The sequence below is a fragment of the Meleagris gallopavo genome, chromosome 6 (assembly GCF_905368555.1).
Source record: "Meleagris gallopavo chromosome 6, MGAL_WU_HG_1.1, whole genome shotgun sequence".
Classification (NCBI taxonomy): domain Eukaryota; kingdom Metazoa; phylum Chordata; class Aves; order Galliformes; family Phasianidae; genus Meleagris; species Meleagris gallopavo.
In genome coordinates, this window is record NC_139409.1 from 36,628,400 (window position 1) to 36,642,723 (window position 14,324).

At 46.4% G+C, this 14,324-nt stretch overlaps 2 protein-coding genes across 6 annotated transcripts in view; one reads left to right on the forward strand and one right to left on the reverse strand.

The window, feature by feature from the left end:
• The window catches only part of LOC100544715 (ubiquitin-conjugating enzyme E2 E1), a 50,006-nt gene extending 43,587 nt beyond the window's left edge, over window positions 1-6,419 (forward strand). Inside the window, 1 exon segment of the mRNA XM_085226346.1 lies at window positions 243-6,419. Within this exon segment, the coding sequence (XP_085082472.1) occupies window positions 243-340 (98 nt within the window). The 3' untranslated portion in view covers window positions 341-6,419.
• Window positions 4,908-14,323, reverse strand: NKIRAS1 (NFKB inhibitor interacting Ras like 1). Of its 5 annotated transcripts, none has more exons than XM_085226342.1 (5): window positions 14,223-14,323; window positions 13,392-13,585; window positions 8,655-8,771; window positions 8,044-8,285; window positions 4,908-5,271 (listed from the first exon to the last, which is right to left on the reverse strand). In XM_085226342.1, exons 1-5 carry the CDS (start codon window positions 14,282-14,284, stop codon window positions 5,032-5,034), a joined length of 855 nt encoding a protein of 284 aa, XP_085082468.1. In that variant the 5' UTR covers window positions 14,285-14,323; the 3' UTR covers window positions 4,908-5,031. The 5 variants fall into 5 exon arrangements, with proteins under 5 accessions (XP_085082468.1, XP_085082467.1, XP_085082470.1 ...); XM_085226341.1 differs by having other exon boundaries at window positions 13,392-13,609; window positions 14,223-14,319; XM_085226344.1 differs by having other exon boundaries at window positions 13,392-13,599; window positions 14,223-14,305.
• Between the last annotated feature and the right edge of the window lies 1 nt (window position 14,324).

Genomic DNA, 14,324 nt, shown 5'->3' on the forward strand with positions numbered 1-14,324 from the left:
AATGCAAAATATAACTGTTGGGTGACTATTGGACTGTTGTCTTTTAAACTCCTTAAAACTTCGATCAGCATTCTCCACTTTATCAAGCAATAGATCTATACATTACCATAAATAAATACAAATTGATGAAGATACAGACCATCAATTCAGTATATTTGTATTGTTGTGATGTACTTGTCTTTATTTCCCTGCATTAAATTCACACTATTCTGAAAGAAGTCTTTCTTTTCTTTCCTTTTCAGCTGACCCCCTGGTTGGAAGCATTGCCACTCAGTATATGACTAACAGAGCAGAGCATGACAGAATGGCCAGACAATGGACCAAAAGATATGCTACATAAATTGGATTTCTGTCAGATTTACATTATTTGTCTGTGATGGAAAGAGCTGCTTATGATTTTGAAGGGGTGGGTGGGAGGGAGGGTGCTGGTAAAGAGTAGGGTATTTCTATAACAGATTTTATTCAGTCTTTTATTTCCTAAGATTTTGTTGTTGTAACTTAAGGTATCTTGCTACAGTAGACAGCTAGAATTGGGAATAGCATATTTTAAGACTGTAATTAGTTCGGCAATATTAGCTCACATATAATACCGAGAAGAATGTAAACTTAGGTTTCTTTGGTTTTCAGTTTGCTCGCATTATGTAAAAGATAAAACAGCTTAATTTTGTACAGGTACTTATGTTGGCGTTTATGTAAAAGTCCTTTCAAGACTCTACACACTGTTTTTTGCTTTTTGTTTTGTTTTTGGTTTGGGAGGGTTTAGTTTGTTCATTTGTTTTGTTTTGCTTTGTTTTTTGTTTTTTGGTTTTTTTTTTCTTTGTAAAAAAGATATTGGGATTGTTTTCCCCTATAGAGGGCGCATTGGTATTTAACAAATGCTTTTTAAAGACTGTCATCTCATGGTCTGTGATACGGAGAGGGGGATCTATGGCCTCATATATGAAATGAGAAGTAGCTAATGTATTATTTTATAAGCCAATCTATCTTTGTGAGAAGAATAAAATTTTTAATCAGGACTAATGACAACTTGTAGTGAAATACCTTAAGCTGTTTAATTGTAAGGCGTGGAATAGGAGTCACTCAGTGGATTGGTTGTATGTTGTGGGCTACTTAAGTCTGCATTTGTTACTGTGCTAATAAAAAGATGTTTAAAAAAAAAAAAAAGAAGAAAAAAAAAAAAAGAAGAGATTTCTGCTTAGTGTTAGTGCCTTGCTTTATCACTTTGCCAGAACAGTGTCTCCCATTGCACTTCAAGGATTGCATTCTGTATAAAGACAAGTGAGCTCTGCAGGTGAGTGCACCATCTGCTTCTGTTTTGGGAAGACGTTTCTAGACAAGCGTACGGTGAATGACAACACGTTCATTGTGTAGGTGTTACGCAGGCTCCTATAGCCCCTGGTTAGTCTTCAGCTCAAGTTTTCACAGCATTGTCTTTTCAAGAGTGTTGCATTATACGAAAGTATAATAGGAAGAGCAAAAGTACAGTAGGAAGGGAAATGGGCAGAAGGAAAGAGGAAGAAGAGAATGTTCTCGTGGCTTTCTGATGGAGTCGTCAATTTCCACGTGAAAGAGGAGAAGGAGTAGTGTCCTGGGAAGCCAGACGAAGACACCATAAAGGAGGCTTAGCCTGCAGATCCTTTAACTAGCTCGAAAGATTATCTCCCAGATATATAGTGTGTACACTGCAAAGTGTGGCAACGGGTTAGTTAGGTATGAACGTGGCATTTTTGACCACTCCCTCAAGGTAAAGGCCGGAAGCACAGATTCTTTTTCACATGACAAGTGCATCACGTTGCAACATTCTTCTGAGTGTGATGTGTTCGTTTGTTCTCACGGATTTATTTTTGTACTTTACATTCCACATACATTTGTTCTATATGCTTCCTATCTATTTAAAGATCAAATCTAATTTGGTCCCAAGGAGTTTATGTACAGGCACCTCTCCTTTGTTGAGTAGTTGTGAGTACTAGAAGATGTTAGCCTCATCTGTTAAACTGTCTTCTTTCAATAGAACATGTGTCCTGGTGTGTGGGTTCCCACAGCTGTTCAGCTCAGCCTAGAAAAATCACTGGTATATAGCTACATCACACCAGGAGCATCTCTGGTAAGGGACCCTTAAATTCATTCATTCTTCCCCTTCTCCATGTGAGGACGTATGTGACTTCTGTAGGTTTTTGTCTGTTCCTTGCTTTGTGCTACCAGTACATGCCAAATTAATTCTTGCAGTTGGCAGTGGAGGGGAAGCTAAATTAGGGTGGATAGAAATGTAACAAATGAAGAAAGGAGCTTCAATTTGCCTTTTTCTTTTTTTTTAATTGTTTATCATTTTGTGAAGGGACTGTCTAGCATTGTAGTACATACATGATCCTTGTGACCTAGGGCAAACTTTGAATCAGTGAAACAACAAAGGGCAAAATACATTTCCTGCCCTGGCACTACTACTTTATACTCTGTATGGATGTACTTTACTTATTAACCAAAGGTAAAACTGCACCACAGTGAGTTTCACCAGCCACTGAGTGCAGAATGTTTGCAGAGGAGAAACTACTATTTCTATTGCTGGCCAATAAAGTACTGTACTATTTAGAAAAGGCAGTTGAGTGCTTAGAAAGCATCAGAGTAAGCCTATTAAATAAAACAATGGGTGGTGGTTGTTTATGCGGATGCCCAAAATGATCTGGAAATGAGTTTAACTAAAACAAAGATAACATGTTTGACTTTACGTAACTTGTTTGGAAACATAATGTTAGTCACTTAAAAGATCCTTTTTCCTCTGCTATTCTTAAAGCATTGCTGAGTCCTAAGTGTCTAGGGGGTGAGTGAGCAAGCCAGCCTGATGTGACCCAGCCCCTGCAGACCACAGGTGACGTCTGTCCCAGCAGAACTGGTCTGGAACTGGTCATTTCCATTCCTTCCATCTCCACAATTTAAGCTAATTCCAACTGGTTTCACTTGTTGGCCCACGCTCCCTTGGCTCAGGGATCAGCTTTGGTGACAATATGTAGTTGGCAGAGGTGTTCTGTATTTTAACTGATAGACAGCTGAATCAAGTCCTTCCCCAGTAAAAGGTTCTGCAAAGCTGAAGAGGAAGAAAGTAGCCAATTCCTCAATGAAAAGCTGCAGCAAATAGGTGAACCACTGCTGCTCTGAAGCCACCCCACTTCCCAGGTACACAGGCAGATTCTGTGCATGCAGTCTTCTGGGTGGGGAGAACCATGAGTACACGTGTATTGTAGGAAATGAGTGAGGAGGGAGTGTTGTCCTGCAGCATCGCTGGGGACGATGACTATTACTGCCAGGCTGGGGGAGGTCATGCTGTAGTGCTTACTCAGCTTCAGTGTTGCAACGGAGGCAATTGTATGTTTCTAGCAGGGCATTACAGGGGTTTGCTCATTCGTAATTGCTCTCTTATCTGACTTGGTGGCCACAGCAATCCAAACTGTATTGAGCAAAGCACATAAACAGTTTCGTCTAGCTTCATTATGAAGGTAGGAATACTTGCTTAATTTTCAGTGGATTGTACTGTTGCTCTGGCATTAGCAACGCTGACAGAATTTATTTGCCAGGATTCAGGAAGAGCAATGCTATAAGCACGCAGCCTAATTGATCATTAAGCACACTATTTAGCAGTTATAATATGACAGTGCAAATATTGCTCATGGTTTTGCTGACTCACAATGAAATTCTCAATATTTGTTCAAAGCAACATTAATTTCATGGTAAATTAAGGAACTGGGTACTTCAGTTTGCTCTGTTTCCCTACTCCTGTCTTCAAATACAAAGAAAAGTTGCTATCAGTGTATTAAGGTTTTAGAGGCCAAAAGCTGGTCCCTCACTTTGGGAACAGCCACTATTGTCCTTTTATAGTCAGTTTTATTTGGTTTGCTAACAGGCTGACCTGGAACAGGTTTACCAATGCAGAGCGTCAAATCCAGTGCATAAAGCTGTGCTCCTGCTGCTGTATGATGTACAGCACTTTAAGACCAAGGCCATTTGTACAGGGATTTCTGTGCATCTGCTGTGAGGTTGTTCCCAACAGGCAGCAACCTTTACTCCTCAGCCCCTCTCACCAAGCAGTGCAGCACTTTGTACTGGCTGTACTCCAGCTTGCAGCCTTGTTCAGGCTGTGGTTTGCTGTGGCTTCACTCTCCAGCTGGGCAGGAATATTTCACAAGGCACTGAGCAGAGCCTGGTGAGGTACCTCCTGCTTACCAAGTTGTTCCATACCATTTCTGAATAAAATTAGCACCTATGTCAGTGTGACTGATTTGCACTGGACATGTTGGAACAAAACTTCATACTGCGATGTTGTCCATCAGGTCACAGTTAAATTAATGAGTGCTGTGAGAGCTTTTCTGGTTTGTACAAATAAATTTCTGAGCTGAAGGCACTACTTGCCAGACTTTGCTGACAAGCTTCATGTTAGGGTAGATCTGGTCTAGGATCTCCCACGAGACATTGTTTCCCTCTTTTCTTATTTTCAGACACTAGCAGAGCTCTAGCATCTAAATCTGTTTGTATTTACTCCTCCTGCCCCAACACTTCTCCTGCAACAACACCCTGACCTGAGCCGCCTGCAGTATCCAAAACCCTGTGGCCAAGGGGCTCCCTGCTTAAGGTCAAAGGATTGCTGCTGTCTCAGACATATCCTCTCTCCACATTGACAGCTTCACTACAGGTAGTTCTGTGTGTGACAAGTGCAATAGATCTGAAGGATTGTTTCTCTCTATGGGGTTGTACCTAGGAACAGTCTAAGACCCTGCAGAAGAGGTAAGCCCATGTCTCTTTCCCACCCTCTTCTCCCCTCCTCGGCCTTATTGCAAGGTAACTCCCAACATTAAGTGCTTTTTAAGGCTTCACCACCAGTGACTTTTTCAAGCCAAGTCCATGAGAAGGAAAAATACCTCTTAGCCATAAGCTCGCTGATTTATTGCTGAATGAGATTATTGCTTTAAGTGAAACCGCGTGAAGCAAAAGGCATAGAAAGGATTTAGGCTGCACCTGGCTACAGCAGACAGCATTAAAGGGAGCTTAGTTATCGCAGTTATTCCCTTTGCTCTTCCTTCCAGGCAAGGGAAACGTTGATTTGTTCTGGGACTGGGAGAGTTTGCTCGCCAGGAAGGTGAATGGCTCAAGCAGTGTTTTCCGATCTGTCACAGTCACTTCCCACAGTCTCACTTTCTCAGCCCTTGCCCATTGCTGCGCTGCTTCTGTTTCCACTTGTCGTTGCTCCAGGAGGTCCATTTTATTTCCCAAGATGATAACTGTTACCTACAAATGAAACGAACGGGTGAGCTTCGTGCAAAACAGCATCCACTGTTCACAGTGCCTTTAAACAAACAGCAGACATCAGTAACACAATTCAGGCCTGTTCTTTAACTTAGCACTGGCACAAGGCAAGCTGCATACGATTTGGAAGAGTAGGGTCTGGGGTTCAAACCTGCCTTGTCTAGTTGCGGCCTGGGAGCTGCTTCAGTCATAAGATATGCAAGACTTAGCCCACAGGCTGCTTAAAGGGAATACCCATACCCAAAAGAGCAGAAGTTAAACAGTCCTATTCTCCATTTACTTTGAGATTGAGCTGCCCCAGAGAAATAACGTGAGTGTGGCATCTGAGTCAGTCAGAGCTGTGGATGCTTGAGAAATGAAAATGGTTTATGGCAGCAGGGAAGGCGTGGATACAAGGGTTTTGCCCAGCCTGTTTGCCTCCCAGCCCCAGGCAGCAGGTGTAGACAGCCTGCTGCCTCTCCTTCAGCCAGCACTGAATGTAGTCCCTTAAAGCTACCGTTTCTGCTTGGTTTAACTTAATCACTTTCTAAAAATGTTTTAACAGCATCAGTCAATGGGAGAAATCATGCCTGTATTTATAGTGCAAGGTCCTTACTTGAACTCTGGTCTCATCTCTGTACTCCACAGTGGTTTGACGAACCTAAAATAATGAAGTTCTCTCCCCACGACTGGGCTTTTGGCCATGGCCACGCCCACAAGCCCTTTCCTGCTCATCAGGCTGCCCCTGGGATGTCTCCTTGTCATGGTTTCATGATTTTTCATTATCGGTATTCCACATCATAACATCATGCAATGTACTGGGGGTTTGACTGCTGATGCTCAAGTTCCGGGTGCCTGTCCAGCGGAGAAGAGCAGCTACGTTTCCCCAGGGGGCTTTGCGGTCAGCGAGGAGATATAACTCCTGGCAAGGTCACCTGATGCTCTCTTCTCTGCCTGCGCTGCTTCGCTTGCGCTTCTCTGCCTGCGCTGCTTCGCTTGCGCTTCTCTGCCTGCGCTTCTCGCCTGCGCTTCTCTGCCTGCGCTTCTCATCTCAGCGTTGTGGTAAGGCCGATCCACTATCAATTTCACATTCTCTCTCCTTATAAAATTCTGTTGATACCATATTTAGTAAATTACTTTGTTTTACCTCAGATTGTTGCCACTGTTTTCAATTATTTCGGGGTCCCTTATTTTCTTTTTTTTCCCGGGGGCGCGGATCCGCGGATCCCTCCGCCCTTCTAGTCACGGAACCGGGCCGAACCAGCCCGTAAACCGTTGACACTCCTGTTTCTCTCTAGCTAGAGATGTTTGTCCTGTTCCTGCGAGCTCTGAGGCTCCCTTTCCTTTCTACAGCAGCCCATGCTGTTTGAGTAGGTGTTCACCCCTTTGTAAGAAGCTGTCATTTTCCAGTACTTTTACCAACCGAATTTTGCCTATGGCTCTGCCAGTATGAGAGAAGACAATCTCCATTCAGTACAAAAATAGGCCAAGCTTTAAGGAGAGGCAGGAGGCTGCCTCCTGTGCTTTACAGCCCTGGCTGCATGGTACAGGGCTGTGCTGCTTGGCGGGGCAGAGGCTTGCCAGCTCAGAGGCACCACAGATGGAGATGCATCCTGAATTTGGTTATGGCTGCAGAGACTTCAAGGCTGCTGGTGCTTTTTTAAGGACTCTTGATCTCACCTTCAGAGAGTATTTTGTATGCAATAGAAATCAGAGGAATAAAACTGACTTATCCAGCCTGCTGTGGGCACCACTATTTTTCAATTGCGTCACCCTCAAGATACACAGTGTCTGGGTGAATACCCTGCTTGTCACCTCCCCTGGTCCTGCAGGGTGGCTGTGGCCAACTGCCATACTCCTGACATCTGTACCCTGACAGCATGCAGCTCACGCCAGCCCCACCAGCCAACATACCTCTCTACCTCCATTTTTGACTGCCATCAAGCTCTGAGCCTGCCTTCCTGCAGTACTTCTGCAAGTACTGCCCAAGTTACTCTTCGGAAAGTCTCTCCCTACCATTACCCAATCAATTCTTCATGCACTTTCTTCTTTTTCTAAACAGCATAAAATAGACATTTAGAGAGCTGTAGGCTAAAGACGTTTAGCAGGGAAAGCTACTGGAGAACACAAAGATACTATAAGAAAAGCCATAATGCTAATGCCACATGCAAGTTATATTTGTTTAGCTAAGCTAGAACACTGTCAGCTGAAAACACTAGCTGCTTTCTAAGGGAAAATAGAGCAGTCATTTCACACAATTGAATTGATTCAATATGGTTGTTAAGATACATTAAAGCTGCTTTGCCAATTGACTAATGTCTGGGAGACCCACTGTCAATTACACTAGTTTGTAAGCCATCAAGTATGTGAATACAAAACAAACAAAAATAATGTTCTTCGTTACATTGTTCTGTGCACTTGACTTCCCGTGTACAATACCTAAGAAAAAAAAATAACATAAGATCTGCACTGCTATAGACCATATGGTTTATTACTCATAAGTGTCCAAGCTGATGCATTCAGCTAACTGGATTTTAGCTGTGGTAGAGGAAGTAAGAAAAAAAAACCCAACACTTTACTTGTTTGAGCTGCACAGCATGAGAATGAGGCTTTCCCATCATGAGAAAGCTCCCTTCGGCTGGATTGCCCAAGGCTGTGGGTACGCTTGTTTTCCTTTCTATGTAAGTTTTACAGAGTCCAATCTTATGCTTTATAACATTAACTTCCTATCACTGATACGCCAATAAGCAAGCAGCTAGGGCACCACGCATTTACCTCCTTTTTGTCTCTGAAGATATCAATCTCTTTTTTGAGCTGTTCAACTCTCTGGAAGGCTTCGAGGCTGGTGATGGCATACACGAGAATGAAGCCATCAGCAACAGAGAAGTAGTGCTTCGGCAGCTCTACGCCCTCCTGCAGACCCCTGGTGTCGTACAGCCGCAGCTGCTCCTTCACACCTCGGTCCGTCTCCACCGATGCCAAGTACACATCTTCCATTGTGGCACCCTCTTCTAAACCTGTTTTAAAACAAGCAGGAAGGGTCAGCTGGCGTAAGTACAGCACCACTATAATAAATGCTTGTGGTGCAGCAGAACTTTACCCTGCAATAGCTTTCAGCTCATATTTTTCCAGGGTGATTTGACCTGCATTCAACCTCAATTGTCATGCAAGGGTTGTATCCATAGATCACCATGCCAGCTCTTTACAGTTGTGACACTATGTAAATACAACCATCTAATATACGAGCCTGTAAAATTAATCTATACGACATGTAAGTACAGGATGTGATAAGATATATGGCTCTTCCCTAAGGTTTCCCAAACTCCAACCACCCAGTGTACCAGCTCTCTGCCAAACACACTGCAAATCGGCCTGCCCAAACATACCCTTAGGGAAAAACAGCCAAGGAACACCAGAGAGGCAAGTACTGACATCCTGAGCCTGCTCCTCAGCTTCGTGCTGGGCTGGATTGTACTGCAGAAGCAGGAGCCAAAGGAACAGTTCTGGAAATGAACATGCATTGGTACAACTAACCAAGAAGTGAAACCAAGCCCCACAGGTGTGAGGATGTTTGTATGCAAGCAAAGTTGCATTCTATATTTACCCAAACACACAGTGAGCTTTTACCATCCCTTAGGGATTTAACATGATTCAGATTTGCTAATAGGAGCGAGCTCATTTACTGCAGGGTAAGAGCATGCACAAGGTATCAAGCTCCCATATATATCACTTGCTCCATGGTAACTATCTGCATACTAACTCTCCTTCCTTCCCTTTCCCATGGTAAATGGGAGGTAATATGAGGTACCGTACTCTGAATTAATTAAAACCTTACTTTCCCAGACAGACCTTGAAAACACATGGATCTCCTTAGCTTTGTGATCACCCTGGATGCAGGTCCATATGGCTGCAGGTCCCAACAGACTGCATAATGCAACTGGGTTACTTTCAGGGTTAGTTTGAAGAATTCTCATAAACCACTGCATGTTTTTGCCTCCACTGCATTCCTATACACAGGGACTGTTTGCTGGTGCAGGGCTACAGTAACGAGTACCGCATTGTTCCCTTTGTCTGCCAAAAGGGGACCATATTAGTGCATTGTTTAAGAAAACACGAGGGATTATCTGGCCTGCGAAAGTAAGGATTTTGCTATATTCAGTGACAGTATTCAAAATACTTTGCATTGACAAACAAGCTAAAGAATTCCACCCACGCACATGGTTTCCCATGATATATGCAGCATTCCTGAGCAGGAAAGTGGCACAAGCTGTTCTCTTTACCCCTCTTTGTGCAGCCAGCATAGATCAAAACTCTTATTAGTTTGCAACCAATTAATTTATTTTGCCTCCAAATATAGCCATGCTCGCATGCAAAAGCACAACTAAGAGCAGAACAAAACGAAGGTTAATAAAAACAGAAAGGGTGAACACACTCTGTGCAGCTGGAGAATGTGTTACAAGGGCATTTTTAAAGACGAAAGTAGGTCTTCTGGATATGGCACTATTTTTTCTTGCTCTGCTTCATCTCATTGTACAGACAGGTCAAGGAAGAATCTAGCATCAGTAAATATTGTTTTGGCAAGAAGGAATGAACCATAAGTACCTGCATTTTCTTTTTAGAAAGCTATGAATAATGTTGGGCAGGTTTTTATCACCTAAATGCTGCACTGTAATTCAGCAGTCTTTAATATATCTGCATTCTCCTGTGACAGTCTCTTCCTAATGGCATTAAAAGTAGCAGTGGAAATTACGTCTTTTAACATCCTCCTTGAAAACGAAGAGGAAAAATTAAGATCTGTGAGGCAAGTCAGCAGAACAGAGCAACAAATTTTGATGTTAAATGGCAGAATGGGGGATGTGACACTTTGGAAGGAGCTGGAATTTGTGCATTAGGATCAGTTTTCAGAGGTGAAATTTCACCTGCATACGCAGGGGGAGGAAGCACTGCAAGTAGGTTACTCAACAAACACAGTTTTCAGTCATACCCGTGTCACTTTGTTCTAGGCTTTACTTCTAAAGCCCAGACTGTGCGTTAGCCAAATCCTGCTGACACCGCTATCTGGTTAGCACATCCCATCCCAACACTTTCCTGACCTCCATTCAGACATGTGCTGGGCAAGCTGTTGTAAAAGCAGCAGAAAACCGATGAGGGAAGCCCGGTGCCTGGCACCACCATCTCCCCCGCCATGCCGCCGACTTCACGGCTGTCCCCCGCTGTCCTGCCCCTCTGCCAGGGGTGAAGGCAGCTCCGCTGGGACCTGCTGCCCACATGCTGCCACAGCACAGGTGGCTTTGCTTTCTCTCCTGCCACTGTTTTCCTTAACTACAGAAACGGATTTGGAAGTATCCACTGTTGTGATGCAGATGAGTGGACAGATGGAACCAGCTTTCAGGTTTGGAAGCCATGAGGGAAAAGGGAAACTAGCATTACAGCAATCAATGTCATGGTTTCTTTGAAAACTGGGCTAAAGATGAAGAAATACACGACTCAGAGAAGAGCTGTACAGCTCTTTGGAGCTGGACCGACAGGAGCTGACATGTCTGGATTTAGCTCCTAGTTAGGTACTGGTCCCATCAACCAGAGCCATGGCTGTGACCTTCTGTTACATAAGCTTGGCTTCACTTTCATGCATTTCTAAAAACCAAAGCTGACTCCAGTTCTATTTATTTAAGAAACAAAGGTCTGTGAATGCTTCATTCGGTTTATGAGTCCCCAAATCTTTGAGCTGTGAAAGTCTTTCAGCCAAAACCCCAGGTCCCCCAAGTTGAGACCCGACAAGGCAAATTCTCTGACTGTGGGTTCTAACCAGTTTTCATTCATACATACAGTTTTCATTCCCAGCTAGCTAGATGACTTGAAGCAGCTGGTCATGAGCAACTTGGCCATACAGCTATTTGTGCAGTCAGGAGGCAGAGATAAGGAAAACAGTGTTTTCTATTAGAAGAGTTCTCATCTCCTTCCCTTTAGCTGATCAGCTTCACCACAGGTTGAGGTACCAGAGGCATTCCCAAGGCAGGATACTACTTTCTAAGCCCTCACTGAGCAGAGGCACTGCTGAAGGAAAAGCACCTTCCTTCTTTGCAGACACACCGTGTGCCTGAACTGAGCCAGTAATAACTTCCCTTGGGGCACACAGTGCCGGGTACCACTGATGTTAGGTGAGATCAGCTTCCTTTGCCAGCCAAGGACTCACCTCATCCTTTTCCTGATATCCAGCTGCCCCTCCCCTGACACAGCTTCACGCCGTTTCCTCAGGCCCTGTCACTGTTACAGAGAGCAGAGCTCAGCGCTGCCCCTCCACTCCCTCTGAGAAGCTGCAGCTGCCATGAGGCCTCCTCTCAGCTCCTCTGCTCTGAGCTGAGCAAACCCAGGGAGCTCAGCCACTCCTCAAACATCTTGTCTTCCTGACCCTTCCCCATCTTCGCAGCCCTCCTCTGGACACTCACTAACAGTTTTACGTCGTTTGCAGGAGTGCTAGCTGCTGACCATGCAGGGACTTCATCCATGACAAGCCAGGGAGCAAGCCGAAAGAGGAAATTTTCCTAGGAAAAACCCCGCAGTGCTGCTGGGCCTTCAGCAGCATTCTCAACTCACAGCCAGGAGCACGGGCTCAAAGCCAAGGCTCAGTATAGCAGCGTGAAACCTCGGAGGACACTAATCACTTCCTGCAGCAGCTGTGCCACCACTCCTTTGTGAAGGCAAGCCGGCAGCAGGCTCGCTGGCACTGATAGGCTTGTGGCTCGCTATTAACCCTGGAAAGCAATGACAAAAAGAAAGCAAAGCTCCTGGGAGAGGAGGGGAAGGTCTGTGCCGCTTGGTGCTAAGCCAGGCAGAGCATCAGGGAGTGATCGGGGACATGCACGCGGCCTTCCCCATTATGTCAGTGAGCATCCTGCCATTACGCAATGCCACCGCAGCCACGCTCAGGAGCAGCCAGAAATAGCTCCTGGGGATCAGCATGGGGAGCAGCGGAGGGCAGCAGGGATAGCGCAGCACTGAGGGTCACCTGGCAGGGCAGGTGAGGGGCGGGCCAAGGGAAAATTCACAGCCTGCAGGCATTGGAGTTCGTGCTGGGAGCTACAGGGAGCTGTGCAGGATGCTGGTAGGATGCTGGAAGCAGGTGTTGCCGCAACATTAGAGGAAATCCTCCTTTGAAACAAGGATATTAGCATACAGCTCAGCATCATGATTTGCAAGCAAATTCCTGTCAGATGCCTGCCAAGCAGCCAGCTAGAAATCTTAATATTTATCCAACATCTCACTCCAGCATTGAATTTACCAGCCTAGAGAACAGAAACTGGATGCCCTCTGTCAAAGCCCTGAGATCCCCAACACTGCAAGCACCATTAGCTGTCCTTCATCTGATACCTGGGGAGGTGGTTCCATGCTCCCCCTGCACAGCCCTTGGAGCCCAGAGAGGGACCTAAAGCAGAGCTGCTTTCCTTTCCAGCACTTTGATTAACCATGAGCCAAAACCAAACCAAGGAAAGTTCTAAGAAGGCGTGACAAAAGTCAAAGCAGTCTTTCTATTTATAATATCATATCTATTTACCTTTCAGGCACCAAAAGCATCTGAGGCACTGGTACAGGCTTCCCTGAAAGTTGTGGATGCCCCACCCCTGGAGAAGGTTGGATGGGGCCCTGAGCAGCCTGAGCTGGTGAGTGACAGCCCCACAGCATGGGGTTGGAACTGTGTGGGCTATAAGGTGCCTTCCAGCCTGAGCCATTCTGTGGTTCTATGATTCTGATCTTTTAGGGAACAACATATTTCTTGTTTGCATGCTCCTCATGTAAATGGGCAGTGAGCAAAGCATCTGCTTTTGTGTCTGTTTCTTTTTAAGCACTCCTGTAGTTTGGAACCGGGAACACCACAGAAGGGCTCTTCCAAACCGCTTCTGGAAGGCATTAGGGGACCACAAGTGCCAGAGAAGGCCTTGAGATGAGCCCAGATGAGCCCAAGCCATGCTCTTGTCGTCCCTCGGCTCAGTGAGTGTCCCTGGGTCACCACTTTTGGGTCCACACACGACCTTCTGCCCAAGGAAAGGATACACACACACACACACACACAGACCCATACAGACAAAAAAAAAAAAAAAAAAAAAAAAAAGTCAAAACCACCTCACCGACAGTGTGCTTTCCATAGAGAAGCTGCTCCAAAATCGCCGTTTTCCCCACAGACGCCATTCCGCAGACCACCACCTTGTAGCCCTTCCCCATCGTCCCCAGGCCGGCGGGCAGCGAGCGCTGTCCAAATGCAGCCGTGTGACGGGGCCGGCAGCGGCAGGGACACGTGTGGGACACGCACGGCACTTCTGGCCTGCACAGACAGAACTGGGAGGCACTGCGGTCAGAGGCACAGGGCAACGCTGAGGCTTCGGGGTCTGCGTGAGGCTGTGCGCGAGGCTGGTCCCAGCAGGCAGCCTGCAGAAGCCGGTGGGCTCTTGCCAGGCCAGTGACATCAGTGTGACACTGGGAATTGACGGGCACAGGCCCTTCTGGGCACACATTTACGGTCGCAAGGGGCTGGATGCGGCCAGGGAAGGCCCAGCTCTCGCTATGCTCCTCACTGAGCCCCGAGTCCACCCAGGAACGCTGCCGCTCCGGGACGGGGACAGCAGAGCCCGCAGCACGAAGCACAGCGCTGCTCTGCAGCAGGCTCGGTGCAGACGCACACAGTGGAAGGCTGCCAGCGGCTCGGGACAGCGATGAGGCGCCGAAAGATTTCCCCTTAGGATGTTTTATTTCATTTTAGGATTTGTCATTTTTATTTTTAGGAACCCTCACGCCTTCTTTTTAGGATTTATTGTTAAGCGCTTTTGTACGGCCCAAACCGGCGGTTTCGGGGCTCTCACGGGGGTGCTGCAGGCACTGCCCGTGCCCGACCCCCCGCCCCAAGCCGTGACCGCCGCGCGCCCCCGGCCCCGACCGCCCCCCACCCCCGCGCGACCGCGCACCTGGGCTCAGCGTCCCACGCCGACCCATTGAGCCGCCCCGGGACACGCCCCCTGCCGCTCATTGGCTGGCGCGGGGCCGCGGCGGGGCGGGGCCGGCGGGCG

Coding starts and splice junctions, on each gene's coding strand:
- NKIRAS1 (XM_085226341.1), bottom strand. CDS start 14,284: ATGAGCGGCAGGGGGCGTGTCCCGGGGCGGCTCAATGGGTCGGCGTGG. Junction 8,772..13,391: donor CTATGGAAAGCACACTGTCG/GTGAGGTGGTTT, acceptor GTTCATTTCCAG/AACTGTTCCTTTGGCTCCTG. Junction 8,286..8,654: donor TTGGCTGTTTTTCCCTAAGG/GTATGTTTGGGC, acceptor GTTTTAAAACAG/GTTTAGAAGAGGGTGCCACA.